This window comes from Pezoporus occidentalis, unplaced genomic scaffold (assembly GCF_034315485.1).
Source record: "Pezoporus occidentalis ecotype Australia unplaced genomic scaffold, CSIRO_AGI_Poc_V1 ctg15, whole genome shotgun sequence".
NCBI classification, from domain to species: domain Eukaryota; kingdom Metazoa; phylum Chordata; class Aves; order Psittaciformes; family Psittacidae; genus Pezoporus; species Pezoporus occidentalis.
Window position 1 is genome coordinate 9,174,779 of NW_026913316.1, and position 12,896 is coordinate 9,187,674.

The 12,896-nt window shown below is 37.4% G+C and overlaps 1 protein-coding gene across 5 annotated transcripts in view; it reads right to left on the reverse strand.

The window, feature by feature from the left end:
* The window catches only part of PTPN3 (protein tyrosine phosphatase non-receptor type 3), a 153,992-nt gene that overhangs the window by 63,669 nt on the left and 77,427 nt on the right, over window positions 1–12,896 (reverse strand). For 3 of the 5 annotated variants that reach the window (XM_062610971.1, XM_062610970.1, XM_062610973.1), the window contains exons 3-7: window positions 9,985–10,092; window positions 9,778–9,835; window positions 8,617–8,695; window positions 7,112–7,156; window positions 6,178–6,230 (exon numbers count right to left, since the gene is read on the reverse strand). In XM_062610971.1, the coding sequence (XP_062466955.1) occupies window positions 6,178–6,230; window positions 7,112–7,156; window positions 8,617–8,695; window positions 9,778–9,835; window positions 9,985–10,092 (343 nt within the window). Of the gene's footprint in view, window positions 1–6,177; window positions 6,231–7,111; window positions 7,157–8,616; window positions 8,696–9,777; window positions 9,836–9,984; window positions 10,093–12,896 lie in introns of those variants that run through there. The other 2 variants (XM_062610972.1, XM_062610974.1) reach the window with 2 other exon arrangements.

The window sequence follows — 12,896 nt, forward strand, 5'->3', positions numbered from 1 at the left end:
AGTACCAGGTATATTGCTGAATTAAGGCCAGGGGATAGGGAGAGCAGTTTTATAGAGGGAAGGTCTGATACACATGGAAGCAAAAAAAGCCATTGAAGCCAACAACTCTTACAGTAATTTTTGAGATTTCATTTATTCAGTAGTTTCTTCAAAGAAACTAATGGTCAGTTGGCTTACATACTAGGGTAAGGCAGCACTAATCTCATTTCTGTCTTCCACTACCCAGGAGGGAGGGTGCAATAAAGACAGAACCAGACTCCTGTTTGAGTCAAAAACCAAAAAAGATGAAAGTCAACAAACTTCAGCACCAGAAATGCAAAACCGAACTGGAAAGGCCCTGAGCAACGTGATCTGACTTTGAATAAGCCCCTTCCAAGCTAAATTTGCCTGTGGTTCTTACGTACACCAAGCTAATTTTGACATTCAAGCTTTCTGCTACACAACCAAGATACTTATTTGATTGGTTCTAGTTGCAGAAATCAATTTTGTTGCTAATTTTGAATGTTAAGAATACCAAAATACCACCATGTCAATCTGGCCCAATTTCCAGTTTTCCCCAGAAAACACAAAAGTAGAAAAGATAAGCCTTTAGCTTGGTATAATGTAAAGGGTGACTGATTTCTACTTGTAATCTATGTGATATCCTTTCAGATACAGAAGACAAGTTGGTCTCCAGTTCTATATAGACTGTGCTTGTAAACAATAATTAAAAAAATCTGCATACAAAGCAATAGCACCAGCACCCCTTTCGCCATATGGCACTCCAAATAACTACAGATGTCTGATGGAAAATGTATGAATTGCTTATTGGCCAAGCATGAAGGGGAATCAGTCACAGATATTATGGACAGTCTGATCCAAAGGAATGCTTACAAAAGCTAGTCCTTGGAAATACATTTAATATCAACTTCCTAAAGACCAAAAAATGTACCAGAAAAAAAAAATAAAATTGAGTAGCTTCACATTGAATTCATAACTTTTTGCAGGGTTGCCTATTTTAGGTGACATGAATAAAGCACAAAAGTGAACTGAATTGCCTGTTTTTAAACGAGGATAATTAAATAAACAGATCAGGTTCCCAGTGGAACAGAAAATAACAAATGGGACAAGTTTAGCAGACAAGCCGTATAACTAATTTAACTTTTATCAAGGAGTAAAATCCTCAGATACAATATTCCAGTCCAGGATTAAAATAGAGTTATATGACTGGCCTTCAAATTAGGACAGCAGTAATGACTCATGTGCTGAGATGAGCATGAGATATAATATTAGAGGCTAATGATAATTTTTTCTTCATATGAACACTGAGGTACAAAAAGAAAAGATATTTCTTAATCTGTACAGTTCAATCAGTTTATACATTTTAAGTTATCACTTCTTGGCACAAATAGAAAACAGAAGAAAGATGATGCATTGCATAGCGTAAGCTACTCTCAACAGTAACTAAAGTATTTAGGTATGAAAACACTTCTGGATTCAGAAAATAATCCACTACATCAAAGTTAACTTTCAAAGAACTAACATAAAAATGTAGACACTGAAATGACAAAAATACACGTAGATGTAGAGATTAAAGACACCATGTTGAAAACTGTTATCAGAGAGGGACTCCAAAAAGGACCAAAACCCTCTAAGTGGATGCTGAGAGAAGGAAAGGCGTTTCAACAAGTGGAGCCTGTATCCAAATAAGGACAAGAGAATGAAATCTAACCCACTCAGCCACTAAGTAAGCAAGCAAGCATGATGTCTCTACTGGACAAGTAGAACTAACTATCACGTGGATAAAACTAACCTGTTTTGTAAAGGAAAAAAATGATTCAGACTCAAGAGACCTTAAAAATGTTCAATCCAGGGATGACTAAGTAGCTGCTTATGACAACTTAATGACCCTTTGTGGTAAAACAGAATGAGAAATTAGGCATTAATAAAAATGAAGGAACATTTGTAGGAAAAAGAACAAAACCCAAACAAACAAAAAAACCCACCACAGATACACAATAGTGGTCTCCAAGTTACCTATCACCACTTCAGGATGAAAAATGAGTCAGTCAATGTAACACCTTGTACTAAAAAGCAAAACAAACAAAACCAAAACCCCAGCAACTCAAAACCTACTCACAGTTAAACACAACAAAATCACAAATAAAAGGAAAAACCAAATTAAAAAAATGTTATACTAAGTTGCTATTTCTGCATCTCAAATACAGTGTGTAGTTCAGAAACCAGTCACCATCAGAAAAAGTCTTGATAAAAGCAAAGCATAATCCAAAGTACAAAGAGTATTCATTTTACAAAAGTATGAGGATAAAAGGCTTAGAGGAATAGTTATCAGTACTCCCAAAACATTAAGAGGTTTTGCAGAACTAATGCATCTTAAAACTATCTTCTGATCTTCTATCATCTAGGTTGTGTCTCAGCATTCAACAATTTTCTTCATCATTAGTATAACATTGTACTACCATGGCCCTGGACTTTGGGCAACCATCCTTTTCCCCTTTTTAGTTATGTTAGACAAAAATATTTAATAGTTTCATCACCTTAAAATTACAGAATAGTACCAAGTCTCTGTAGAAAGTCAGCTACAGCACTGACCAATATCCTAATCTGGAGCTCCACTCCAGAGATTATAGCATTATACTTACTTTGAAGTATTATTGATTCAAAAAATTATTTGTGGCACAGTGCAAAAACACCAGACAAACAATAGTTAAAGCAATGATCCCTTGAAGTGGCCTTTATTGCCCAGTGCAAGTATAAAACATAGTTAAGGGAAAACAGTCCAAAACAGCTGAAGAGCTGCTGTATTTGAACCGTCAGGACAGTCTTAGAAGAGCTGCTGTACAGAGATGCTAGCAAGCTTGAGAATCAATCTAGACCACAGTGAACCATGTGAAAGAAAATGGGCATGTATTACAATGAATCTCTCCAAGCAGATTTTATTGGGAGTTTCATCACCATCACACAGGTAACACTCTGCTACTGCTGACAACAGGTACTGTAAGACTTGATCAAAGGAACCTGTGACCGAACAGCAATGATGCAGGCTTAAAAAGAACAGATGGGACATGCACAGAATCCTCAACCTACTCAACATATCTGGTAAATAAATTCAGATAATGGAAATTCAAGTGAAAGTCATCTTTATACTTCCAGTCTGATTATGATTCTGAGCCATGAGAGCTACAGATGCCCCGGAGAGTAGCAGGAACCTGAATGACCTCTGAGCAAATCTCTCTGTTTAAATTATGACCTTCTGTGCACTATTTCGCTTTACAAAAGCACAAGCAGGGAGGACACACACACATATCCCCCGATGATATTATGAAGAGAGACAGGTTGCCATAAATTAGGAAGTATGAGGTTTTGGTGTAGTATCTGTAAGAAAAGAGAGGGGCAAAACAAAGGCAAGTTGGAAGAGTTTGCAAGAAGAATATTGACAGGCGAATTATGTGGTGCAACGCTCAACGTAGAGCTGCTGTTGATGTTCCTCTAAATCTTAAAGCCCACCTCCTCCCCTAGGATCTCAGCCTTTTTGGTGTACCCAAAATTCTGACAAACTCTCTTATGCCTAGTTCCCGAGGGACCTGCACACTAAGTTCAGTTTTCCCCACATCCTCACCCACCATCCTTTTCTTAGAAGAGATTAAAGTCCATCTGAATCCCAAGTAATTAACCAGCCAACCACTTCCTGAATGAAATCCCAAAGACAGATAGCAGCATGCTAGAGAAAACCTCCTGGCTCTCAAAGCAGAGCTGAGAGGGGAACAGTAACACAGGAGATACAAGAAAGACTCCAGCCACAATGAATCACTGAGCAACTGAAGCTCAGGAAAAAGAAAGCTTGCAAGTATTCATAACATCTTATCTTGGCTTTGTTGCTGTGCTTTAGATACAAGTCCCAGCCCAGCAAAGGATTTATGCATATAAGAGCATATTCCCACTAATCCATGGGACTTCTTACATACCAATATTTAGTCATTTAAATACTGCTCTGGAAATGTGAGTTTCCTACACAAAGTGATAGAAAACAAGTGGTGCTAAATCAGCTTTGTGTGATTTTAAGTAAAAACCAAACCAAACAAACAAACAAAAATGGATGCATACACTGCATAGGTCCCTTATTAATTTTATAGACTATACAACATTCCCATTTTACACCAGTAAAAACGAAGATGTATGATTTATCATTAGATTGTTTTTTCAGTATGAGTATCCTTCAGACTGAACAATTTTGGAATTATTTGAAATACACCTTAATAAATTCTCCTTTAAAAAGGATTCCAAAATCCATTGATCATTTCTGTCACAAATCATATTTACTGATAATAAACTAACAACTTATTCAAGTGTCTGAACTGTATTCATAATCCAGTTTAGTCACACATTACTTAGACATAGTATTCACACCCACTTGCATTCTCCTGTAACTTAGCACCAGCAGACAACAGGGTGTGCCACAACAGTGCAGAGTCGCATGTCAGAGCTTTACTTCAGAATCACAGTACTGAATCCAAACACCTGCACAAAGGACAATGCAGAGAAGCAGCACTCAAGAGGCACCACAGGCATCACCACCAACTGCCTCTTTGCAAAACTCAAGAGTCTGAGAAGGTAAACCATACAATTGCCACATGTGAAAATTATAGTTAAAATAACAAGAGCAGAAATACCAAACATCAAGCTTCAATGAAAGACATCTGTCTCAGCCCTCCTGCCAGTGACAAGTGCTCCACCTTTTAAATAAATAAACATAAGTTTGACAGAGAATAATGATTTCCCTTTCTGCATACCAGGGATGTCAGAGAAGTAGAGAACAGCCTGAAAACCCACAAGAAGTGGCAGTAATAATAAACAGCTCAGGTAGAACTGATCCAACTTCAGACAATGGTTCTTTAATAAGCAGATGCCTCATATCCCAAACCTTTTAATTCTCCTTATTAAGCATCATTAGAAATTGAAACACCAAAAGAAAACTATTTAAAACAATTTAAGCTGACAAGAGTCCTAGCAAACATGACTAGATAAGGAGACCTATACAATCTGATTTCAGAAGGTCTTTCCTATGCCATCACCTTTAAGTAAATGGCAACAACCTGGTAGCAAAACAAAAAACTTTTTCCTTTAAGACAGTATGTCTTTCATATGCCTCATGCTTTGCTGAGGCAGAGAATCATACAAACAGCAAAACAAAGGCCATCAGCTAGCCAAAAAAGAGAAAGTTGGATTTTTTTTTTAATTATTATTATTGTTGGAGTTGTTTTGCATTTGTTTTGGTTTTGCCTTTTTTCATTTACATATAAATATATACACACAGTCATATAATATATATAAAAAGACCCCCCAAAATCAACCTCCCCAAACTAAACCCCCCAAACTGGTAATAACAGCACTATCCTAAGTTAGGAAAGCCTAGCTATTCTAGTATGCTTTCCTCTGGCTATTATTTTACAAACAGACAAACTCCACTAAACCCTCCACCTGTTGGGGTTCGTTTTTTGTTTGTTTAATGAGAAAGTAAAAAACAGCTAGAGGAAGATGCATCTGTTTAGGATGCCTGTAAGGCACAGGGATCAGGCACCATTTCGGTTACCCTACAAAAGACTTTTTTTAATACCACCCTTAGTTTCATTTTGCCAGTTGCAGGAAGACAAGGAGGATGTAAGTTCTTGTACATAGAGTCACCTTAAATGTACTGCAAGGTGACAGACAGTTTTACATAGCAACTCAAACTCCTTGAAAAAAAAACTACATAAGAACATTGACGTTTCTTAATCAGGAGTTTACCCTCCCCCTAACTGTACTCAGGATGATGATTTATTTCCCTGAAAACATTTCCCATAGCTATTGTAACAGACAGTAAGTTTCATTACTTTGTTTCCACTGACAATGAAAGCCTGCCTTTTTTGTCAGCAGTTCAAGTACACATAAATAAGAGCAATGCTATTCTTGAATCAACTTTATTTTTTTAAAGACCTAACAAGTACACTTTTTCTATATAGACTGACTGAAGGCTTTATAATAACCTGCATCTTCTTTACAAAGCATCACTGTAGCATTTTGAATATTCCACACATATGTAAGGAAAGAAATCTTTCCTTATATTTCAGTGCCATGCAGCAGAGAAGGTAGTCAGTCAAATATATTTATTAAAAAAAGTAATAATTGGTTATTACTTACATTGTACTGCATACGATGCCAGGACAACAGCAGAATTAATGGGGCATGACAACCTGGAGAGAAGAGATGTTTTTATTTAGACATATAATGTACAAATATATTGTTAACTATGTCTCCGCAATTAGTTCAGTATGTGAAGACTCATTTACTTCAAAGAGTATCTGATTTTTTCTTACAAAGTCTGATTGTCAAAGCACAGTAGGACTGGACATTAAAAGCTAGTTGCTGTGCAGCAGCTTAAGTGAATGGAAGTAACTAAACATAAAAGGACATCTTCGTATTCTTGCTGGATGCTTATTTGGGAAAGCAAAAGCATAAGGGATTTTTATGGGGCTCTGGACATGATTTTAATAGCTGCAGTCTGGCGTACTCTAAACTAGACACAAACACTAAAATTAGCCAAATGCCAAGCACAAAGACAGCTCCAATCTCATGACCAAAAGTGACCGCATGGAATTAAAAAGCCAACACCTAAAGGCAATTTACATTTGGCAGCAGATACTCAGACCTCCTTTTTCCTCTCAAAAATGTACAAACACACAGGCAAAGGAACCACTGGTTATATGCCCACCACAGAGGGAATATAACCCTGAAATAATGAGAAATGAGAGCAAGAATTCACTTTGCTACTCCATCCCAATTACTGTACTAGACAGCGGGTCCCCGCGTTTGAAATACTATGCTTGGCACACCATGTTTTACAAACACACAGCACCTCCTGCAGATCATTCACTACAGCCTTGCAAACTGTTCTTCATAACTCAGCTGTACGAAAATTGGTAATGTTTACCCTAGCAATTTTATTTTCTTTTAAAGCAATATTTCATGAGGTGCATTTTTATAGCAATGATACCCTCAGATATTTTTTTTTTCTTTGTTTTGGTATTTAATTTTATTTTAGAAAGAATTCTAGAGAAATTGGTGTTCCTATTACCTTCCTTCCGCAATATCAGTCTTCAGTTGCAGGAAGAATAAGTGCCTAGAACAAAGTTTTTTGAAAACAAAAGCAGACATAGGTTTATTTTCACTTTTTAAAGGTATGGTTTAAATGGTTACATGCATTAGTTTTATTTTACTAAGATTTCCTGGCAAACTATGCAAACAGATGAATAAACCTTAGTGGCATTTACAAATAATGCAATCATACACCCACTTACTCTCACAACAGTTTTAAAGGTCTTTTGGCAGTCTGTACTATAACTCGAGGACCGCAGCATTAATGCCACAACAAACACTACAAAACCCAAACCATTACGGAACTGGGCTCTTTTACTCCCAGTAATAGTCATCTTGGATGTAACTTCAAAAAAAAAGACAACCCCAGATTGTGATAGTCTATCTTAGAACTACTAAGTGGAGGACAAGACATTTCTCAAATAGCAGATGCCGACAAAAAAGCTCTAAAACAGTTGTCCATGAACAGTTCAGCCTTGCTGTTATTAGTGTCCTCGACAATGTTACTTTATAGTGATACTGGGGAGTTGGGATGTGAGGAACCATACAGAGCAGGTCTTTGAATAATTTCAGTTTAAAATTGCAGAAGAGCCTACAACTATGTGATTAGCAAATACCAAAACAAATCAACAGCTAAGTTTTCTACAAGTATCTTATAACATGATCTACTATTTCTATTCTCAAATCACTGAAATGAATAACGAAAGTTACAAAAAAGCCAGAGTAATAGGCATATCTGAATTCTAAATTCCAAATGATAAGCACTGAACAAGTGTTCAGTTAAAGCCTTGTGACAAGTAAATTAAAAATTGCTTGTAATTCAGGTACCACATCACCTCAAAACCTCAGACAGGTTGCAAAAGTAAATTTTAAAGGTCTACTATAAAGTGAAACATTATAGATCTTTACATGTTACAAGTAATGGACAAACTAGAAAACAAGTACTGTTATCTGTCCTTTCTGAAACAAAATAAACACCACCCTCCCACACCCTCAACATTAAATCCACCACACATGTTCAAAACTGACTCAGTGTTGATACAAAACTTGTAACATAGACCTAGGGCACACAGACAGCTGAATCACTAAACTTTCCTACTTTTTAATCTTTGCATCTGATTAATTAAGGGATCCAGAAAGAAAAGTAAAAAAAAGGCAACAGGCAAGTACTTCAAGTAATGAAAGTGTTACAAAAAAAAACAAAACAAAAAAAAAGGGGGTAGGGAGAATCCAACATGCAAATAAACTAACTGCCACCTTTGCACCAGCTTATACTCTTGGCTGTATTTTGGAATTGTAAGCTGTGTATAACAGAAACCATTGATTATGAGCATCACATCAAGCTGTCAATTCCAAACACACTGAGTACATAAAGTTATAAAAAGTTTTCAACTTAAGAAAGCATAGTTTGTCAAGCTGTGGAGATGGGAAAGAAGGGCTTTACATATTCCTAGGTCATCGAAGCAAACATCAAACAGAAATTACCTGGTTTGTTCTTGCTGAAGCGTGTTAGGATCAGGTATAAAAAACCTTACACGAAAACGAAGGGTGCAGGGAAAACCTCCTGCAATATTTTAGAAGAGCACATCAAATTTTTGTTAAAAAAAAAAAAATTCATTTCTATATTTACAGAAAAAAAATAATAAATGCACCACATAGAACTCTCTTGTGTTTTTCTCATGAATCTAAAAGAAACCACAAGATGTGTCTCGTGATCCCCAACTATGAACATCAACTATGAAAAGAAAATACTGTCAGATTTTGTGATGCTTTCATTTGAATTACTTTGTATATGCTACTTTACATAAAAGGCATTAGTTAGTTATCTTTACCTCATTGGTATTAGATGAGAAAAATGTGGTATATACATTGAAGCATCTCAACTGGGATAATGCACAATTCTATCTTATATATAAATACAAGAAAACAGAAGTTCAGCATGTTACCATCATGTATCTTTATTTCAATTTGTACACAATCTATAGCATATGTTAGAAATGAGAGAACTGAAAAATGTAGCTCGAGTGTCACAGCACAAATCAGGACAGTGCCAGCCAGTCCTACACTGCTGTCTGATAGTCATGCTGACCAGCCTGTCCTTCTTGGTAAGCATTCTGTATTACACAAAGCTGTTTATAAACAAGAGATACTAGAAGAACATATGCACTTGGAAGTGTGTAGGGCTGGGGTTTTCTTTCAGTTTTTTTTTAATTAAAAACAAGCATTTTTTTTATTATTATTATACTTGAGACAAGAAATTGTCAGAATCTATACATGAAATTTGCTCCACTTCCTTCAATCAAAACTCCTTTATCGTCCCTATCAGGAGGAATTTACTGGCGCCATATGACATGACAACTACTTTCACAGCCATAATGCCCAATACTGTTCAGAAGCCAGGTATAGATGCTATTACAGCATCAAAGGTCAAAGACCTACCAGGTCTTATTAGCACTCAATTAGCAGTAAGAGATTAGAAAGCTCTGCAGAAAAGACTGGCAAAGATAAGACTTGTTTGTAAAGAAAACCTACCATCTCGACACACTAATTGACAAGAACTGTATTTATTCTAGTCATAAAAACAAAGAAAAGCAGGACTACACAGTTACAATCGAGATTAAAAACAATATTAAAAACAAGTCTTACCTTTTAACTGTTTTCTAATAGGTTTGTTTGGTTCAAGCCATCGCTGTGAAATGAAAAACTATTAGATGGATTAAAAATATTTACAAATGAATACTGTTAATTTATGTTTGTGTACATGTATATGTGTGTATACATGCATGTGTATGCATGTGTATATATACGTATATACACATATACATGCACACATATATTATTTACTATACTTACAGGTGAATCTACTGAAGTTTCATTCTGCTGCAAACCAAAATATTCCTTCTCTGTCACACCCAACTGGTTATAGGTCATATCCAACAAAATCTGTCCAGTGTCTTGTTTCTGAAAACAAGAAAACTTTAGAAGTTAACCTCTGCAACACTTACAATTTTTAAGGTACAATTAATTGGAATAAATGTTGTGCGTTTTTTTTTAAATAACCCATGAATAAAAGTAGCTGCTAATTCTATGGATCAAAGTTTACCAGCAATAAGAACTTTACTATGATAAAAGTATCTTTAGTTAGTTTGTTTTTTAAAGAGGATTCCTTCCCAAAATACATTAAGCATGTGAAATCCCAATATGAATTAACATAAACTCAACAAGCCCTTGAGGTCAATCCAACAACTCAGTTTTAAGCAACCTCTCCCTGGACCATAGCCTTAGTTCTACAGAGAACAGGCTGCAAAGGTGGCTTACAGCCACATGGGGCTGCTCTGGTCCCTGCTGTTTTCCACATCAGCTGTCAAAAGGCAAAATAAGTATACACCAGGATAGAGAAAAAAACTGTAGGATCCTATGCTCCAGCCATAAGATCCTGTCCTTCAGCCTGAACTCCCACGTGCTCCTCAGCTGCCATTCAGCCAGTATGTGCTTTCTGCCTAGATATCCCTCAGGGCAGGTACCACAGAAGACCTGGTGCAACAGCGTATTACACAGGCAGCAGAGATCCAGAAGTATGAGCATAGTATAATTTTCCAAAACCAAACAAATATCTCCATGCCATGGTATTGTGGATTAATCAAATTCTGCCAGGGAACACTGTCAGCCAATTCTACTAAAAAGTCAAACAAACAAAGAACAAAAACACAACCACAAAAAGGAACAAACAAACTCCCTTCAAGAACATTGTAATCCTAAATATGCTAATACATAACAGTTTGCAAAGCTGTATGGCACTTTATGTCTAGATTTTCACATATGAAATTGCTGGACAGAACAAAAATCAGGCAAGTCTGCTTGCTATCTGGACTATTAAAAAAATATAGCAAACTAATTGTTCAGGAGATCTTCCAAATCTTACTATTAAAAAGCAAAAATAAAATATACATGTGCAAAAAAAAAAAAGAAAATTACCAAAGGAAAATTAAGGAGACTGCAAAGACAAGCATTTTGTTCTGAAACAAATTTCTTAAAAATTAAGCTCTGATTTAAGTTCTGATTTCTGAAGCAGAAATCTTCCAGAGGGACCCTGACAGGCTTGTGAGGTGGGCTGATGCCAACCTCATGAAGTTTAACCATGGCAAGTGCAAGGTCCTACACCTGGGTCGGAGCAATCCCAGGCACAGTTACAGGTTGGGCAGAGAAGAGATTCAGAGCAGCCCTGTGGAGAAGGACTTGGGTTTGCTGGTTGATGAGAAAATGAACATGAGCCAGCTTCAGTGTGCGCTCGCAGCCCAGAAAGCCAACTGTATCCTGGGCTGCACAAAAGGAGCGTGACCAGCAGGTCGAAGGAGGTGATCCTGCCCCTCTACTCTGCTCTCGTGAGACCTCACCTGGAGTATTGTGTGCAGTTCTGGTGTCCTCAACATAAAAAGGACATGGAACTCTTGGAACAAGTCCAGAGGAGGGCCATGAGGATGATCGGGGGACTGGAGCACCTCCCATAGGAAGATAGGCTGAGAAAGTTGGGGCTGTTCAGCCTGGAGAAGAGAAGGCTGCATGGAGACCTCATAGCAGCCTTCCAGTATCTGAAGGGGACTTGTAAGGATGCTGGGGAGGGACTTTTCTTTAGGGACTGTAGTGATAGGACAAGGGGTAATGGGTTCAAACTTAAACAGGGGAAGTTTAGATTAGATATAGATATAAGGAGGAAGTTCTTTACTGTAAGGGTGGTGAGGCACTGGAATGGGTTGCTCAGGGAAGTTGTGAATCCTCCATCCCTGGGGGTGTTCAAGGCCAGGTTGGACAGAGCCATGGGTGACGTGGTTTAGTGTGAGCTGGCCCTGTCCCAACCTGCAGGGGGGGTGGAACTAGATGGTCTTAAGGTCCTTTCCAACCCTAACTATTCTATGATTCTATAGATTCTAAGCAAATTTCTTAATCTTTTGAAACAAAGAACCTCATGTATAAGCATGAGAGTGACCACATTTTTGTGGATGGCCGCAGCCTTACTCAGTGCATAAGAATGCCTGCTTAATAAGCCAATATTGTATTCAATTCTCTTTATCTAGACCTTGTTTATTATACAACACTCAAGCTCTTTTAAGATGACAGATTAATCTTTTTTTTTAACAGGGTACCACACTCTTGTAATTGAGTGCTTTAAGTAGTAACATATACCATAATCTTCCCTTTTATCATAGAAGCAAACTTTCTATTTAAAAGATGGGAAAAGAAGAACAAAGATTCAAGCAAGACACCCACTTGGCTACCTTATTTTGGAGGATAGAATATTATCCAACACTTCCTACTGCTAGGTCAAAACTTCCAGCAGCTCATTTGTGATAGGAATGCTCAGTGTTTCCACATCAGGCTCCAGATGTAAGCTACGGTAACAGCCAACTATTGGCCTCCTGTGGAAAGCTGTGCCCATTTTTCCTGGATCAAAGTCATGTATGAACAAAACAATGTAGGCAACATTTGACTGTCCTACATATGAAACTACCCTTTCCTCTCCAACAGTCTCCCATCTTGTTTAACTTTCACAACAAAAGGCCCTGCAATAAATGTGAGTCCACTCAGGCCTGTAAGCCTGCGCAGCCATCAAAAGCACCATCTCTGTCACCTCCTCCTTCCCCAGCTGCACATTCCTACACCCGCCCCTTCTTCCGAGCAGGCTACTGTTCTCTGGGATATTCAAACCACAACACTGATCAAACCCTTTTTTTCCTTAAATAGTATAGATCTAGTGACAGGTAAGGACC